At 45.8% G+C, this 17,820-nt stretch overlaps 1 protein-coding gene across 1 annotated transcript in view; it reads left to right on the forward strand.

Moving 5' to 3' along the window:
- Positions 1 to 17,820, forward strand: part of LOC134036566 (complement component C8 beta chain-like) — a 34,723-nt gene that overhangs the window by 16,435 nt on the left and 468 nt on the right. The window contains exons 3-24 of the mRNA XM_062481564.1: positions 245 to 384; positions 1,977 to 2,075; positions 4,150 to 4,281; positions 4,485 to 4,604; positions 5,067 to 5,105; positions 6,284 to 6,349; positions 7,312 to 7,374; positions 9,267 to 9,314; positions 9,573 to 9,672; positions 9,798 to 10,427; positions 10,579 to 10,712; positions 13,443 to 13,522; positions 13,862 to 13,973; positions 14,353 to 14,497; positions 14,781 to 14,922; positions 15,128 to 15,260; positions 15,514 to 15,711; positions 16,138 to 16,378; positions 16,631 to 16,759; positions 16,988 to 17,151; positions 17,360 to 17,513; positions 17,700 to 17,771. Of these exons, the coding sequence (XP_062337548.1) occupies positions 245 to 384; positions 1,977 to 2,075; positions 4,150 to 4,281; positions 4,485 to 4,604; positions 5,067 to 5,105; positions 6,284 to 6,349; positions 7,312 to 7,374; positions 9,267 to 9,314; positions 9,573 to 9,672; positions 9,798 to 10,427; positions 10,579 to 10,712; positions 13,443 to 13,522; positions 13,862 to 13,973; positions 14,353 to 14,497; positions 14,781 to 14,922; positions 15,128 to 15,260; positions 15,514 to 15,711; positions 16,138 to 16,378; positions 16,631 to 16,759; positions 16,988 to 17,151; positions 17,360 to 17,513; positions 17,700 to 17,771 (3,141 nt within the window). The remainder of the gene's footprint in view (positions 1 to 244; positions 385 to 1,976; positions 2,076 to 4,149; positions 4,282 to 4,484; positions 4,605 to 5,066; positions 5,106 to 6,283; positions 6,350 to 7,311; positions 7,375 to 9,266; positions 9,315 to 9,572; positions 9,673 to 9,797; positions 10,428 to 10,578; positions 10,713 to 13,442; positions 13,523 to 13,861; positions 13,974 to 14,352; positions 14,498 to 14,780; positions 14,923 to 15,127; positions 15,261 to 15,513; positions 15,712 to 16,137; positions 16,379 to 16,630; positions 16,760 to 16,987; positions 17,152 to 17,359; positions 17,514 to 17,699; positions 17,772 to 17,820) is intronic.

The raw sequence follows: 17,820 nt of genomic DNA on the forward strand, positions 1-17,820 counted from the left end.
TAATTTCATATTTCATCAATATTTTCCCATCTGCTGTACTGCTACTCAGCCACCTCCTGCACAATCACAATCAATGTAATCACCTCTTACACCTCAAGCAAGGCAGGGCTCATACCGTCTCTGAATGGACAGGGCCCTCCTTATCAGTCATTTCTGTAATGATCTCCTTCCTTCTTATATCTCTTGCTTCTTCTCTCTTTCCTGCGTGCTCTCGCGCTCTCTCCCCTTCCTCTTCCTGTCGCAGGTCAGGACCGCAGTGAGGCGGGGCTGATTAAGCGTTTCCGCGGCGATGGCGTGCGCTACAAGGCCAAGCTGATCGGAATTGATGAGGTGACAGCGGCACGCGGGGACAAGCTGTGCCAGGACTCCATGATGAAGCTCAAGGTGTGTGTATGTGTGTGTGTGTCTGTGCGTAAATGCTTGACTGTCACAAAAGCCGACAGAGCCTTAGGAGTGTGTTGTGGTACCTAATCCGATTCCATTTGTACAGGCCATTATTCCGCCCCCTCAGTCCCTCCTGTCAGTGGATAGATAGACAGAGATACAGTATCTTGGCTTTTCTGAGGGAACAGTCTCAGCAGTTTCCTTATAGAGGGACAGAAGAATCCCATTCAGGAGGGTGTTCTCGAGAAACAGGTAGTAAAAGGATACTTATATTCCATGTTTTGAATTACTTTTCTTAGTGAAGTAGCCAGAGCATTTTTCGGGTGTAATGAACTGGTATTTGGTTTCTGAACCTATACGACAGCGACCTAGCTCTCTTTTGAATGATAGTGGAGAGTGAGCTTCTTTGAAAGATGATAGGAATTAGGCTATCTCATGTCCAATAGAGAGATTATGGGTAGGTTTAAGTCTCTTCACTGTGTTAGATAAACTACAAGGGCTTAAAACAGCAGAGTGCAACTACAGCATACTGTACAGCATAGCGAGCCTCTCATCTTCTCATCCTCTCATCTTCTCATCCTCTCTTAGTTAATGCAGCATGAGCACTGCATATCAAATACAACAGCAGCCAGGTTTACCAGTTATACTGTGGCATTTGAACAGTGACCTGCATATGACTCCTCTAGCCACCAGTCACAGCCTGTTACAGTCAATGCTCCAGTCAATATGGGCATGCTATTATCTGGACAGGGGACAGAGGGGGATAGAGAAGGGGAGAAGGGGTCTCTATCGAGCTGCCGCTCAGAGCCTGGAAGACTTAATCCACCAAATGGAGAAGCCGATTGACGATTGACGGGAGACCATAGACTCTCTATTCAGCACAATCCTACTTTGTTTTCCCGCTCCGCAGACTGAAGGCAGGGTTTGATGGTGCTCAAAGGGCTTTGTTGATTGCTGCTGCTCAGATGAAGTGCTGAGGTTGAGAGGAGGGAGAGTGTAAGGTGGACTGTATGGGGTCACTCTGTCAACATGACAGGGGTGGAAGGGTTGTCAGACGTGTTCAGAAGGAGCTTTTCTTCTGCTTGTGTTCTTCTCACGGCTCCGATGCATAACAGACACGTCAGGGAGGTGTACGGCCTCGATATAAGTCTGCAGAACATGCTGGAAATGTTAATTGTTTTTATAAAGGAAGGGGGGAGAAAAGGGCTGAGATTCATGGGAAAATATCTACTTCAAAGGCTCACTGCAGTTGTTCAGTCAGCAAGACGTGATGGAAGTTGCCTGAGCGAGGTGATCGGTCAGCACAATCAGAAAAACGCATCTGCATTGTTGTTAGACAGTTATGCCACGAGGAGCAGCCCTATTTAAGATTGTGTCTGACAAGGGAAAGTAAAAGACGACTCCCGTTACACAAGAAACACAACCAACTGAAGTATTGGCAGGGTGACGTTTGTGCACCAATTACGTAACAGCTGTTGCCCCCTTCCCCCCACACCCGCCTCCATTACACTCACCTGAATCATAGAAGGTGGCACACTGTCTTTCCTGCTGAGCTCATTTCCTTTCATCTCCCCACGTCTCCTCTCCTGCAGGGAATGGCTTCCGCGGCTCGTTCCAAAGGGGAGCACAAGCAGCGAGTCTTTCTCACCGTGTCCTTCGGCGGGATCAAGATTTATGACGAGAGATCGGGGGTGAGTGAGTGATGACGGAGCCGGCTGTGGTCGGGCCGGGGCCACTGCGGAGCCGCACTGTCAGACCCAGCCCAGCTGCTACTGGGAACCAAGACGACAGTCAGAGGGGCAGAGCTCACACAGTTCACTTCACGTCACTCCCCGCTGCCTTGTTAAACGCCTGGTGTCACACTCTACTGTTGGCATTTTGACAACGTACAATCGCCTTTTTGGGGAAACAAAACAAATTATTTTAGATATCATTCAATACAGCTCAATTACAAGGGATTGGCTAATGAACTGGGAACCTTATACCTGATTTGCAAGTAATATCTCACAAGCTATAGGTAAAACACTACTAAATATGTAAAGTTCCTTTCTATTGAATAACTGGCATTTTAAAGCAGAGTGCTAACCATTATCTGGCAGGTCTTGAATATGACCCTGGGTGAACTACTTTGACCTTGCTGCAGGGATACTTATGACACCCTGTCATGACTGTTAATGCGTGTGAGGGATGTTTGATGGCGTTCTGAGATGGGCTGCCTCCCTCTCCATCCTGGCTCTCTGCCCCCCTGAGGAGCCAGAGGCCTGCTGTTCTATCACAAGATGATAGAGGGGTTCTGCGCCCCATCTTGAGACGCATGCACTCCAGAAACACCCTCTGCGCTCATTAATGCTAACTGCTAATTAGCACTCAGTTCCACCCCTAATGATCATCATCGCTAACTGCTAATTAGCCCCTAGCTCCACCTCTACTGTCATTAACGCTAACAAATAATTATGCAATACCTACCGTAGTCCCTCCTACCAAAAAAAAAAGGCTCGTCAATGATAACTTCCCCTTTCAAATTCGGAGAGAGCAGTGCCCAGACATCCCAAGTCTCCCGGAAGTTCCGGGAGACTTCCGCAGATGCTCAAGGACACAACGTCATTTTAACGGCCGGAAATTGAACCAGAAACCTTCTGATTACTAGCCCGATTCCCTTTGCATAGCGGCTCCCTGACGCCCGCAAATGCTAGACAATATCCCGTAAATCTGGGATTTTGTATTTAGATCAAACGAGAGACTGTCCAATGGTCATTTCTGGTAGAGAAAGGTGCATATCGCGCATCCTGATAGTGTATCGGGGGGGGGGGGGGGGGGGGGGGTGTACGTGCTGGTTGAGGGGGTACATCATGCGTCTGGATAGCGTCCCGGAAAATGAGTCTCTGCAGGTTGGGATGTCTGAGTGCCATCCCATCAGTCATTAAAGACAGCTAAATGATCCTCCATGGCCCACCCCTTGTGTCTGGTCAGTGCTTACTGCTCTTTTCCACTGAGCTCTGTAGTACAGTACTGAACTGTTGAAGTGACTTCCTACATGACTGATCCATCTCCAGCACTCTAAATCTTCAGCATTATTGTGCCCCACTGAATAAGCCCTTGTTAATCACCCAGTCGATCCTCCATAGTTAAAGCTTATCAACACTATTAAAAGCGCAGCGGTTGGGTAGATCAGACATCAAAACCACTGAGTGTGTTTATGTTTGTGTGTGTGTGTAGAGTATGTTGGCTATACTTTTGAACTGGTGTTCTGGGCTGCCCTGTGGGTCTTCTGAAGCATGCTCTGTTGACCACGGATCTTTTTGCATGTGCACATATTGTAACAGCAACATCCCCCAGGTCAGGAAAATCGTACAGATATGTGAAAATGAGTCTGTCTGTGTGGCACTCCTCTCGTTTGGTTGTACTCATGCAGTAAATCTGTAGCATCTCATATCCTGCAGAGACATGTGAAAGCTCGAAACGAGTAGAGGAGGAAAGAATTGTTCAAAGTGGCAGTTATTCCTGTCAAGTATGATCCCAGCCAACAGTAAGACAAAGAATTATCCGGCCCAATTTTCCAGCCTTGCTTCTTTATCTGACACTCAAACAAAATGGATTTTAGTGGTTAGTCACAGTTCCAATTCATTTCCCCTTTTTATATTCTCTTATCAACCTGACCTTCAAAGTGGTTCAACCTTGTTCACTTCGACCCTTATTTCCTGTCATTGTAACATTGTAGCACTGTTGCTTTTCTCTGCATGTGACATTACTCTCTCGTGTTTCCAGGTTCTCTTGCATCAACACACAGTGCATGAGATCTCCTATATTGCTAAAGATACCAGGGACCACCGCGCCTTTGGTTACGTCTGCGGGAAGGAGGGACACCACCGCTTTGTTGCCATCAAGACTGGCCAATCGGTGAGTAGTAACATATCTCCTCCGTACCTACTCTTCCTTCTCTACCTCTTTTCACTCCTCCTCCTTCTCCTCTCCATCCACCACAACATTTCCCCTTCCTCCTCCTCCTTCCTCCTTATCTTCCTCCGCCAACTCCCCCTCCTTCTGTTGGTCCTCCTCACCCACCCACCCACCCTCTCTCTCTCTCCTCTGCTTTCGACCAGGCGGAGCCTCTTATCGTCGACCTCCGTGACCTTTTCACGCTCATCTACGACATCAAGCAGCGCGAGGAGCTGGAGAAGAAGGCCCAGAAGGACAAGCACTGTGAGCAGGCCGTCTACCAGGTAAACACACTCCCTCTGCTCTCCTGCTTCTGTTGAACGCAGCTCTCTTTAACCTCCACTCTACGCCCACTGCCGGGTCACTGGATAAACTGCTGGGCCAATTATGCTTGTTTGTTTATTTTCAGCTTCTCAACTGCCTGAGATGTTCTGTCAGTACGTTAGTACATTAGCACATTCTGTCAAAGCCAATTGTGTTTAGTAAAGTGTGTTATTTTGTTATTTAATTGAAATGATGGATGTATAAAAATTGAGTGTGCAAAATAACTTGTTTTATTGTGTGTATGGTATGGGAGCGTTCAACTGGATTGAGGCATAATCGCATAATGTCACAACATAATATCTCTATGAAACACACAGCTCCAAGTTATTTGCATCTCTAAGTCCTGAGTGTTCTCCAAGGCTCTATGTTGTATTCTATTTTGCCTGCTTGTAAAACATGTCTCCTCTTCAATCATCAAACAGACAATTTTGGAGGACGAGGTCGATGACCCAGTCTACCAGGTAGGTCACACACACACACACACACACACACACACACACACACACACACACACACACACACACACACACACACACACACACACACACACACACACACACACACACACACACACACACACACAATCATACACACACATACAGCCAATCAACACCAGGAACAGTTGCTTGTGTGATGCCAGAGTGGTTTTACCAGCTTTGTTTATGCATGGGATTGAGAGTAGTTTATCTGTAAAAGGACTAAAAAAGCCTAAAGCAAATATCTCCACTGATCTGCTTGACTTAATGACTCATGATATTCCTCCATTTCAGTAATACACTTTCTAGACCATCCTAGTAGACGGTTCTGTTCAACCATTCGACCTCCCATTGCCAGTGCAGTGTTGTACAACCATATTTTAAGTTGATCTGTGTCAATGTTCTGATTTTTTCTGAGAGACATGCCCCTGACTGGTTGTTCTACCTTCTTGCCCCCTTGCTATTGGCTGAGCCTGATACTCGACTACTCTGTTGCTCACACTGAATACAGACAACACTAACCCTTACTCTGAATGCTAAGTTCAGTGGTATGCCCAATTCTTCAATAACATCTCTATTTCTTTGCCCTTGTAGCTTTGATTGCAGTGTTCACTCAAAACATTCCATTTGTAGTTTTGAATTGTTTTGATTTCTAGAATCCTATGACTCCTATGGGTTTGGAGCCCTAACTTGAGGGACATGGAGGTCATTCTGCCTCGGAGTCTCAGGTTAGGGTTCAGCCCTGTGTGTCTAGACTGCAGGAGCTAGAACGCCATCCTCCACAGTGCCTTCAACTGCTGCCTGACCAATTACTTGTGCTCTTTCCTGTTCCCCCATTGTATCTCTCTCTCCTTCTCGCTCTCTTTCTCTCTCTCTGTCTCACACTGTCTTTCTCCCTTTTTGTCTCCCTTTCTCTTGCTCTTAAATTGCTCTCTTTGTAACGCTCTCTCTCTCTCTCTCTCTCTCTCTCTCTCTCTCTCTCTCTCTCTCTCTCTCTCTCTCTCTCTCCCTCTCTCTCCCTCTCTCTCTCTCTCTCTCTCTCTCTCTCTCTCTCTCTATCTCTCTCTCTTGCTTTCACTGTTGCTCTCTCTTTTTTTCCTCTTTCTCTCTTTTCTCCCATTATGCTCTACACCTCTTTGCCTTGCCCACCACTTCTGTTGTAGTACATTGTGTTTGAGGCTGGACACGAGCCCCTCCGTGGCCCCCAATCAGAGGAGAGCGTTTATCAGGTACAATACCAAGCCCCCACCACTTCCCCTTCTCTCATCATTTGCAGAGTAGAGTCTTGTGAATTGCGCTTATGTTAGACAGGTCTGCTGCTCACATTTTTCACAGTTTGTCTTTAATAAAAGACAGAGTATGTATGTTAGAAGAAATACTAGTATTACTCTAATAACCTGGCAAAATGTGCCAGACACAAAATATAGTCAAGGTCATTTATTGAGGCTCGATCTTTTACCCAGAGCCCTATGTGGTCTGCTAGGAGACACCCACAGTTCTGACCTTTGCTATCAGTCCATGCAGGCGACCAACACAGGCCTCTAGGGACCTGTTGTGTATTTTAATCTGACTCCCCTCCTCCATCCTCCCCCCCCCCCCTCTCTCTCTCTCTCTCTCTCTCTCTCTCTCTCTCTCAGCCTCTCCCTCCCTTGCTCGCCTCTCTGAAGATGAAAGATGCAGAGAGATTAATCACTTGCCATGCCATTTGATCTCAGAATGAAACAAGATCAATAGACTTGGAAGAAAACGCAGCCGAACGCCAAGTCAGCCGGCTGAAAGAGAGAGATATTGTTGACTACGGTTAATAGATTAATGTGAGCAAAACACACAAAAGGAGAGGGGAGCACAGATTTTCTGGTGTTGTCAGGTCCCATAGATACAGACCTCTAGTTGAATTCACAGTGTGCAGATGGAGAATAACAATGTGCTTTCTTAACACAAGCACAGGATACCAGTGTGGTGTACAATCAATATGGATTTAAGTAGAATTGATTCTCATGCACAACTGTAAAATTTGCATAGAATCCCTCTTAAAGGCCACAGCATCTCTAAGACCCACCTGAAATTGATGGTGTATTAGCATCAAGATAGAAATATATCTAACTCTTGTGCGTTCTTGTTTTTCAATACCCAGCCTTTGGTCAAATGGTGTTTCTTACTTATTTTTCGTTTTGATCGACCTCTGCTGCAGGTCCCTACCAGTCAGCAGAAGGAAGGGATCTATGACGTCCCAAAGCGCCATTTCCCCATGACTGTAGGTGTTTTTGTTTTTATTCTTTGTCCTCATCGCTCTCTTACTGGCAAACCTCTCTGTCCCTTTCAAACCAACCGGCCTGACCTTGCCCCCTCTTCTATCCATTGTTCAGTCCCCTGAAGTGTTAGAACTATTTCGTATCATTATATCCGCCAATGCCTGTTAGGTAGTGAAAGCCTCTTAAATAGCCTCTTGCATTACCTGGGATAAGTATCACTTATTCTTGGTTCTTTATGTGAGCCTGCAGCCACGTAAAAATTATGAGATGGTCCATTAGTCATGCATAAGCAATTGGTCACCCACACCCAGACGTGTCACCAATTTCACAGAGCGATTGACAGGGAAGCCGTGCAAACACATCTGATTCACTGAATGTGATCACAATGTGAACATGGAGGATATCAAATCTGACACTTGTTGGAGATAATCAGCATGGTTTTGGGTAGTTGGTCTAAGGACAGTTAGAGGGGTCAAAAAGGGGCAGGTTATTGTTCCTTAGAGGTGACAAGGAGAGGTTTGTTGGTGGGGTCAGTGTTTGGTTGTTCTGCATGTAATATGATAGTCTAAAGGGCCACTAGACCTATAAAAACCTAAATGAACAACAAATATATTTTCGACAGCAAATTCACAAAAACTATCCCCATAGATTCTATTTCAGCAAAACTTTAAATATATTTTTCTCCATTCACTTTTTCCCACCATGTCTAGCGATTTACAAATCATTAAGCAAACATTTGATTGTGCCTTTTTTTCACTGAATAAAAATAAAGCTATAAAAAATAAAATAACAAGCTATAAAAAACAGTTGTTTGACGCAGTTTTTGTGTGCTGACTGTTCAGCGTATCCAACAGATAGTGTGTACTGGCCCCTGCTATCTCACCAAAACAGGCTGGGCTGCTAGAAGTACACTGCCCACCATATCTCTAAGTGTTACTGCTTGTCTGTTCATTCAGTTGGAGCTTTGTGAGAGCCCAGAGCTCCCCTGACGTGTGTGTCAATGCCTGCAGGGAGACCTACTTGAACCTGTCGCCCCACCTGTTCCAAACTCCTAACTTTACCCGTAAACAGACACGACTGCAAAAACAATGCCCCCCCCCCTGTGCAATCCTAAGAGGACATTATTATTCTGTCTCAGCAACTCCGAATGCTGTTACCCCGTCCATTTTCTTTTCTTCTTGTCGTACGTGTTTGTCCGTATTTGTGTGTGAATGTTTATTTATAGCATGCTAATCCTGTGTGTTTGTGTTATTGGTGAATCATCGTCCGCTTGTGCATGGCCCCCCCCCCCCCCCCCCCCCCCCCACCCGAAGACTGTGACATGCATTTCATGCGACTAACCCATTCCATAGTGTCAGACACCAGTGTCCCTTCTCTTCGATGTACCGGGAATGAGAACAGAGGGCAGGGAGTCCACGCTCTGCAGAACAGGGTCAGATGGCCTCACCGTCTTGGTTGGGTGGTCCAAGCAGAGATTTTCCATATATTCATTGAGTGGGAAAGACAGACAATGGTAAACGTACATGTGCAGTTGGAGGGGCATCAGCATGATAATGCAGGGTGTGTCTCTGGGGACTGTGTGATTGACAGACATAAGAATATCTAATAAGCTCCGGTTTTATTGGACTGAATAGCCTTTTACCCACCCAATTATAGAGCACCGTGAGAGATTCATTTGAGATCCATTTTCTGATAATGAAATTACAGAGGGTAGTTGTTTCTAGTTTCTAGACATCTGTTACTGTACAGCCTTTGAAGATAGGCTTCCTTCCCCCACCTACCCACCCGCCACCCACCAATCAGAACTGTTGTGATGACTTAGTGATTATGGTGGGTTTTTTGTCCTAAAATGTGACATTCTTTCTTCCCATCCCGTCCATTTCTTTCCTAATAGAATATCAACCACTTTGATCTGTTTGGCGATATGTCCACTCCACCCTCGGTAAGAATCCCATCTGACTTTAGTCATAGTAATTATTACTATCTGATTGTGTTATGAATGAAACATTTTGAAGGAGTAGGCCCTACACAATCCAGTGTCCTCTGGCACTATTCTCTGCATGTTATTCGATTGGATTGACTGATAAATGCAATGCAGGTCAACACACCATCTCCCAATACCTAACGCATACTATACATCGCACGTAGCAACCTTTTGGGCAACTTTTGAGACACCCTCTTTGTTTAACGGTTACCATAGATGCCCCCTTCTCCTGCCAACACTCTGGACCCCAGTAGGAGCCATCGCCAGCACCCACCCGACATGTATGCTCCCTTCAGCCCCACGTCTGTGCCCTCAGGTGAGCCCACGCCTCCCAAGCCTCCACACCACCACCTCATCTGGTGGTGGTCTGTTCGCGCCTCTGTACTAACATGGACGTTCTCTGCCCTACATTCCTCACCGTGTTGCCCCCCCTCCTCCCAGGTTATATGACCATGGGGTCTGTCCAGGCAGCTCAGTGGGCCCAGCAGCCCTTCACGGGCCAGGGCCAGACGCTAGCCTTCGGGGTGCAGGGTCCCCTCCAGGTGGCCCAGGTCCTGCCCGGCGGCCAGCCCGTCATCTGGAGCCAGGCCAACATCTTCCCCGCTACCCAGCAACAGTGGGCTGCCATGGCCGCCTACATGCCCGCCCAGGCCATGGGGGTAGGAGGGCACCACATTCCAGCCGCCATGCTCCAGGGCCTGGTGCCCATCACCACCGTGTGTCCCCAGGCCTGCGACCTATCAGCCCCTTCTTCGGCCATCACCAGCCCCCAGCACACGGCCAGCGATCCCAGCACCCTGCTCTTGCGCCAGCTCAGCCTGGGAAGGGAGGCTCTAAGTGGGGACTCGGATGCCGGGGAGGGCCCCTCCACCTCAGGAGCTGCCGGAGGTGTTGGAGTGGTGAGCAGGTGTGGCACGCCGGGGCTGTTGATCGTACCTGACACCCTGGCCTGTAGCCAGCTGTGCCCACCCTTAGCCTTGACCCAGGAAGAGGAAGGCAGTTGCAGCGATCTTGACCTTTCCCGGATGACCTTGAGCCCAGGCACATCCACGTCGCCATCCTCTGACTCCCGTAAGCACGCCGCCACAGCTCCAACGGGATGAACACAAAAATAGAACAAGACACTTATCAGAGATGCTGTAAATGTGTTACTGTATTTCATATCTCGAGAATAACATGAATGATCTCCCCTCTGCCATGTCCTCATGCCTCATCTGTGCAGCGTCCACCCCGGCCCCCCTGCAGAGCTCCTCCTCAGACTGCCCCCCCTCCCAGACCAGTGACCCCCCCACGGACCTCTCCCCCATAGACGCAGAGACGCACGCTAGCCCAAGCAGCATCAGGGAAGAAGAAACGGTAATACTCACCTACCGCACTATGCTGTAACAGCTTACAGCTAGCTATCATCCCTTGGGTGTGTTTGCGCGCGTGTGTGTGTAGCCGATTAGACTTGACACTACAGCATGCATGGCGGAAATGTCTCGACACAATTTTGTAAGTCACATGATGGTGTTATCAGTCAAATCAATCATCTGGTGATGGGCATCTTGTCTGGCTGTGCTCCTCCCTCAGGGTCCCTGTCCCCGGACCACGTCCCCCTGTCCTGCTGCTGACGCCCCTGCTGACGCCCCTGCCAACACGCCCCAGGGACAGACCTGTTCCCAGGACGACAGCTAGAGAACAGCCGACACCAGGGTGGGTGTCTCTCTGCTCTGCTTCTCTCATATCTCTTTCTACCCGCTCCCCCCTTCCCCTTGTACCTCACCCCACTCTCCCATTGTCAGTATCCTCACGGGCATCTAGAAACATCTCCATTTTATCGATCAGTCTAACAATGTCCCTTCACTTTTCTACTCTCTCTCTCTTGCTGTCTGTGTCCTGTGCTCCACCACTAGAACTGTTTTTTCATTTGTCTGAGTCTCCATGCCCTTGTAACTCGATGGTCCTCTGCCAGTTGGAAAAGAGCCTTGATTTAGTTGAAGGGTTCGTGGCTGTGTGCTGTATAGAATGCTGCAATCAGGAAAGACACAACACTGCCACCTGCTGCCCTTTGTTCATAACGTCCTTAAGATGTTGCTGGTTGTAACAATGTGGCTTCTTTATAGGGCAGTGGTCCTCAAGGTCCCAGGAAGTGAGGAGGACAGCGGGACTCTTAAGCGACTCTGGACTCCAGTGTTCTCACAGCCAGATCACACAGACACACAGTTGTGTATTTTCGACTACCGGGAGGATATTGTCATCCCAAGCAGCAGACCTGCCTCTCTCCAGAGACCACTCCACAATTTCCTCGGAAAGACAAACAGACTCCTGCAAGAGATGTCTCTGTTGAAAAGCCTTTCACCCAGGAAGTGACCTATGACTTCTGGAGTCCCATGGATCAGTGGGATTTTTACCGCTTTTCAGTAAGGTCCAATGGGGTTGACCTTTACTTTGGAATCTGCCACACGCCCAGACTATCAGACAATTCTGCCACAAGTTTACCATTTGCATGAGCAGACTTCTGTGTGTGTGATCCACTGGATGTGGCTCCAGTGAATCTGACTGTGAGGAAAAAAAACGTCTTATTTTGATGTGAAAATATCAAAAATAGAATGTTTAATTTTCTAATCTGTGACTTCGGAGATCACATGGAGTCACAAAAGGAGAATAAACTGGCTTTGAGGCATCGATATTGAAATTCTTGTTTGCCAAACATCTATTTTGTAAATAGGATATCCTCAGTTCTCTTACCTGAGCCTCTGTGCCATAAGAACAGTTAGATTTGCCTCTCGGACACCAACTAGCTGTGGTTTTTCAAGCAATGCCCTACCAGCACCTCTTTTATGTAGCGTCTGGATGTTTGCTTTGCTTTTGTTGCCAACATTTATTTTCTAAAGATAACTTTTGGTTCATTTTCCGTTCTGTGACATGAACTGTGAATCTGTGTTGCATAGTCATTCAAAGAGGGGCCTGTTACCTTTCACTCTTTTTTGAACTAGACAGTTTAACTAATACATTAAGGGATCCTCACACACACAAAAGAAAAAAAATCACAGGCCAATTTCTTAGAAGCCGATGTCACTTCTCCTGTGTTTCATGTTTTTAGGTACAGTATGGTAGACTTCCAGACTGGTAATCCCATCCCTCAATGTCTGCTTTCAAACTGTATAAACAACCTACTCTCCATGTTTGGATGGAACAAACCAAATGAATGAGCTTGTTCTGATATGAAATACATGCCTGTCAAAAGTGCATCTCTCTGCCTTATCAGTTGTACAGGTTTTGTTGTCCAGTCACTGTTGTTGTCCAGCCATTATACACAGTAAAGGTTAATGATGCAAGAGAAGGTTTGGGCAGACTGTGTTAGTAGGTGTGCTCTACTGAGAAAAAATGCAGATATGGCAACTTTGTAAAATTAAATAAATGAGATATCACTATTTACTTCTAGACTATGATGATAACTGTAATTCTGTTCGTAAGAAAATGCGAAATACTGTAGTCCAAAATATTTTGTACATTTTATTTATGAATTCAAAAGGGTAATGACAAGAGAAAAGGGTGACTTTTGTACTTAAATTTCTTCCCATTCACTGTATTCATCCTACTGTTCAGTCACAAATAAAATACCATGTGATTCCCATCTAGTTATTGAGATGTGATTCTGCTCTCTCTCTCTCTCTCTCTCTCTCTCTCTCTCTCTCTCTCTCTCTCTCTTTTAGTGGAATCTGAACTCATGAGAATCTATCAAGTTCAGTCATGTTAATCAAACAAGCTCTTGCCAGAAGACTGCCTCTTACGGGAATATCCCCTTAAGCAAGGTGCTGGGAAATGTCCACAAGTTTATCAAAGACAACATACTTTAGTCCATCAGATTAATTTAATTGTACGGGCTTATATAGTTTATTACATAAGCACATTATTAACAGCCACATTTTATTGACGGTCTAAATATATTATGTTTTCACTATTTTTTTTAAGCAAAGTTGATTGACTCCAGGGCTGATCCCATGGTGACATCAAGCCAAAGTCCTCAACGTTATCGACCAGTGTGTTTACACTCAGAGGCCTGAGCGTTGAACTCAAATTTTTTCTTTTTATCTGTGACAGTCACAATCCACCATTATGATGAAGCCTCCAGTCAATGTACGCTGCCTTGTCTGGGCTACTTTGTTCTTATCACTGTCAAGGTAAGAATATTATACCGTACAAGTCTGTTGGACACAGTAAAGGGATCCAAGTGTTTTATTCAGGACTTGATGGACTGCTTATTAACATGACAGAATTTCAGGGAGCTTTCATCTTCACAAGCAGACAAGAATTTGTACAGAGAGGATATAATGTAGCGGACCTGTCCTCTGCTTTTGTGGTCTAAATAGAATAGAGATTGCTGTGTTCAATTGTTATTATTGACCCTATAAAGCGAGACTGATTCAATGATTCCCAAATTTGTATGATTAACAAAATACTCGTCTGAGTCGTAATGATCATGTCCCGATTCTTGTGAACACTTAGCTCTTTGGTTACAGTGATGTTGCCATACAGACAACCAGTGGCCAGCAGATCGTAGCTCACCCTATAGACTGTGTCTTGTCAGAGTGGACATCCTGGTCCAGCTGTGATGTTTGTCAGAAGAAGAGGGTCAGTATGATGGCATGGACCACCTACAGTACCTAAATTCCATATCTTTATTGTCATAAATAACTGATGAAACATTGTGGTACTGGGCTTAATACACTGTGGATGAATGAAGCCTGTATCCTTAGGTAACCTTGGAACAGGAAACACCTCACTAATGTGATAACGTGTTGAAAGGCTGCTATGCATTCTGTGCATGAACTTCCTGCCATGAGAATTTCCAGTAACCGACTTCTCACGTACAATGCCTCATAGCTCTAAAGTAGGTTGTCTTTGCCTTAATACTCTATTAATCTCTCTCTCTCTCTCTCTCTCTCTCTCTCTCTCTCTCTCTCTCTCTCTCTCTCTCTCTCTCTCTCTCTCTCTCTCTCTCTCTCTCCAGTATCGCTATGCTAAACTCGTCCAGCCGTCTGTGTTTGGAGGGGAACCATGTTTCTCCCACAACAGAGAGGAGGAGGCCTGCAGCCCTTCATCACGCTACACCTGTGAAGTCCCTCTGTGTGAGGGCTTCCAGTGCACTGTCACAGGTATTCTCCTGCCGGCCTGCTGTGTCCAGGCCTCTTCAGGTCTCCACAAGGTCATATAAGTTTGGGTCATATAAAATACAAAAGCATACATACATGGACAGTAACTGCTTTTCATATAAATACATTGGAAATGTAAAATCAATATTCATAAAACATACACGGCTGCATGTTTGTGTTACTCAGAGTCACATGCAAGACAGATTGGGAAACATCCACGAAGGATGGGTATAGATGACCAGGCACAGGAGATGTTTTTTCTTTGTTTGTATGTGTCTCCGTCCAGGCCGCTGCGTGCCCATAGAACTGCGTTGCAACGGGGATGACGACTGTGGGGACAGGTCTGATGAGAAGAACTGTGTGAAAGTGAGACAGACTTGCAAAGAGAAAGTAGATGAGTACTGGGGAATCGAGAACCTAGCCAAAGGGTGAGGGACAGAACTCCATTGTCCTCTGGTGATTCTGAATGTGTTCAGCTCAGTGACCTCCAGTGATCACAGGGAACTGTAGAAACAGGAAGACTGAATAGAAAAGAAGAAATAGAAATAGGTCGAGACAGTCAACTGACTTCTATGATATGTAGGTGATGCCTGGTATCTTGGCCTGGTCTCTCATTAATCTCCCTCTCCTCAGAATCAACGTCTTGGACAGCACCCTGCAGGGAGTGGTGCTAGACAACCGATACTATGCGGGCAGTTGCCTGCCTCAATATATCCAGGATGTGCGCTTCCGGAAGCCTTACAATCTGCAGCAGTACACACTGGAGGTGATTAGAAAAGCATTTGAAGACCAGAAACATTTAATGTTAAATACGTCTCATGACTGTCATGTCTGTGATGAGTTGTCAGCCTAGTTTGTTTGACAGGCCAATAGTACCAGTAGGCCTATAATTAATCTATCAACCATCTATTTACTGAATAATGTCATGCTGTAAACCATATCATATTGGTATGGCTGCACTTTGGAAACAGAAATATTATTGTATTATTCAATTCAATTGAACTCTCTTTGTTTGACAGACCGGAGGCTCGTATGACTTTACGATGAATTCTTTTGAGTCCTACTCAGAGTTCAAGCATTTTTCCTCTAAAGAAACAACATCCAAAACCACTGTCTCAGTGGGGTTTGCTGTGCCTGGGGTAGCTGAATTTGGCTTTAACTACTCTGATGACAAGTATTCCAAGTCAGTGAAGAAGTTTCGGAGGGCATCCTCCAAGGTAGGAATTTGTCAAGGTTTTTATTACATTACATTACATTTATGCATTTAGCAGACGCAAAAACATGAAGGATACATTGTGGAAAACCAAATAAGTGCCAAAGGGAAGAACCATAATAGCATGCAGTTAAACAAGTTACAATTGAACAACATGAAACTCCCCACAAGAGTGCAAGAGTGTACCTGTAGAAAATACAATCAACAGTAAAATATTTCACAGCGAGTACAAGAATTTGAAACCGTACCAACTAACCAACAAGAGCAAGTCTCTCAATACGAGTACATTTTATCATACAAACAAGCTTAGAAAGACACATTTGTGACAACTACTAATAGAAATGAAATCATCTCAGTAATTAAACAATAAACTGAAGATGTCATTTTACCAATCCAAAGCAGTTTATAATTTCCCTCCTGAATCATTCAGAAAAACAGTTTTGTGAGGGCCAAGTCTGAGCTGAAGTTGGCGAGGTACGCCCTGAAGGAAAGTGACCTGATGCTCCACCCAGAGTTCCTGAGGCGTCTGCGTGCTCTGCCGGAGGCCTACGTGTATGGAGAGTTCCGGCAGATCTACCTGGACTATGGAACACACTACATCACCGAAGCTGAGCTGGGAGGGGAATATGTACACACTATCATCCTGAACAAGGAGAGGCTGGAGAAGACAGGTAACTTTCTGATCCTCAAAGGAACACTACAGTACATGACACTCATCTGGGCCACACACACACACACACAGAATTTTACACTTCTGCTACTATGCAGGATACTGCATGTAAAAATACAATTGTGACAAAAAATGAATCCAATAAGGAACACATTTCAAATACAAATAATATATAATATATATTAATATTTTACTATATTTAAAAGACGATTTTACTAAAAGTTATAATTTTCTATCTTTTGTCTTATTCCAGATTACTCTTTAGAAGATTATAAGAACTGTGTGAATGTGGGCCTCAAGGTGGGGGCAAACATCGAAGGGATCTACGTCAGTGCTGGGCTTGAGGCAGGCGGCTGCAAGGGTCTCCTGAATGAGATGGGAAGTAAGTGGACACAGCCCAAGCTTTGCAAAAATATCCAGCCCGAGCTTCATAACAAAATATGGAACATTTGTGGAACATATCACAACAAGGTGTGATAACTGACTCTCTCTCTCTCTCTCTCTCTCTCTCTCTCTCTCTCTCTCTCTCTCTCTCTCTCTCTCTCTCTCTCTCTCTCTCTCTCTCTCTCTCTCTCTCTCTCTCTCTCTCTCTCTCGTCCTGCCCCACCAGGCGACACCGTGAAAGGCAGCATGGTGGAGGACTTTGTGGCTGTTGTGAAGGGTGGTACCAGTGAGAGCATCACAGGTCTAGTGGCCAAGAAGCTGCCCACACCAGAGCTGATGAGACTGTGGGGGGAAGGAGTGCATTACAACCCTGACTTCATCAGCAGCACTGTGGGCCATTCTCTCCATTTACTGTTTCGTTTAATGCATCTGTCTTTCATGTTACATTTTTGCTCGATTTTGTTCTTGTTTCCTAATCTGTCATTCTGAATGTTTCAAATTCTCCTTAATGTACTATTCTGCACCCCTTCTGAGTATTTAGTACACAGTCTCCATCCCTGAGCTAAAGGTCTACTTATGTTGTTGTTGTGGCTGGTAGACGAAACTCTTGTATGAGCTGGTAACGTCCAGAGACTTTGAGAACGTCAACCTCCTGAAGAAGAACATGAGGAGGGCCATGGAAGAGTACTTGATTGAGTCCAGCTCCTGCAGGTGCAGCCCCTGCCACAACAACGGAGTGGCCATTATCAAAGGTTAACTTCCATTTCTACCTGCACTGTTCCCTGTTGACACTGTTGTGCCTGTTGACTCCCACTTTAGCTATAGCATGGCTACTGTGTATGGTTGTTTAAAGGTTTTCTTAACGGAACATGGGAATATAACACAGCTTCTGAGTGTTTTGGGGTAATGCTGACTTTATCTTCTGCACTGCCCACCAGGCACAAGGTGTGAGTGTGTGTGTCCGTCTGGCTACAGAGGGCTGTCCTGTGAGATTTCCCTGCGTCCGGCAGGTTAGCAAACACCCGTCTCCCTTCCCTTTTTCTAGTGTGTCCGTCTGTG

Source organism: Osmerus eperlanus, chromosome 16 (assembly GCF_963692335.1).
Source record: "Osmerus eperlanus chromosome 16, fOsmEpe2.1, whole genome shotgun sequence".
Classification (NCBI taxonomy): Eukaryota; Metazoa; Chordata; class Actinopteri; order Osmeriformes; family Osmeridae; genus Osmerus; species Osmerus eperlanus.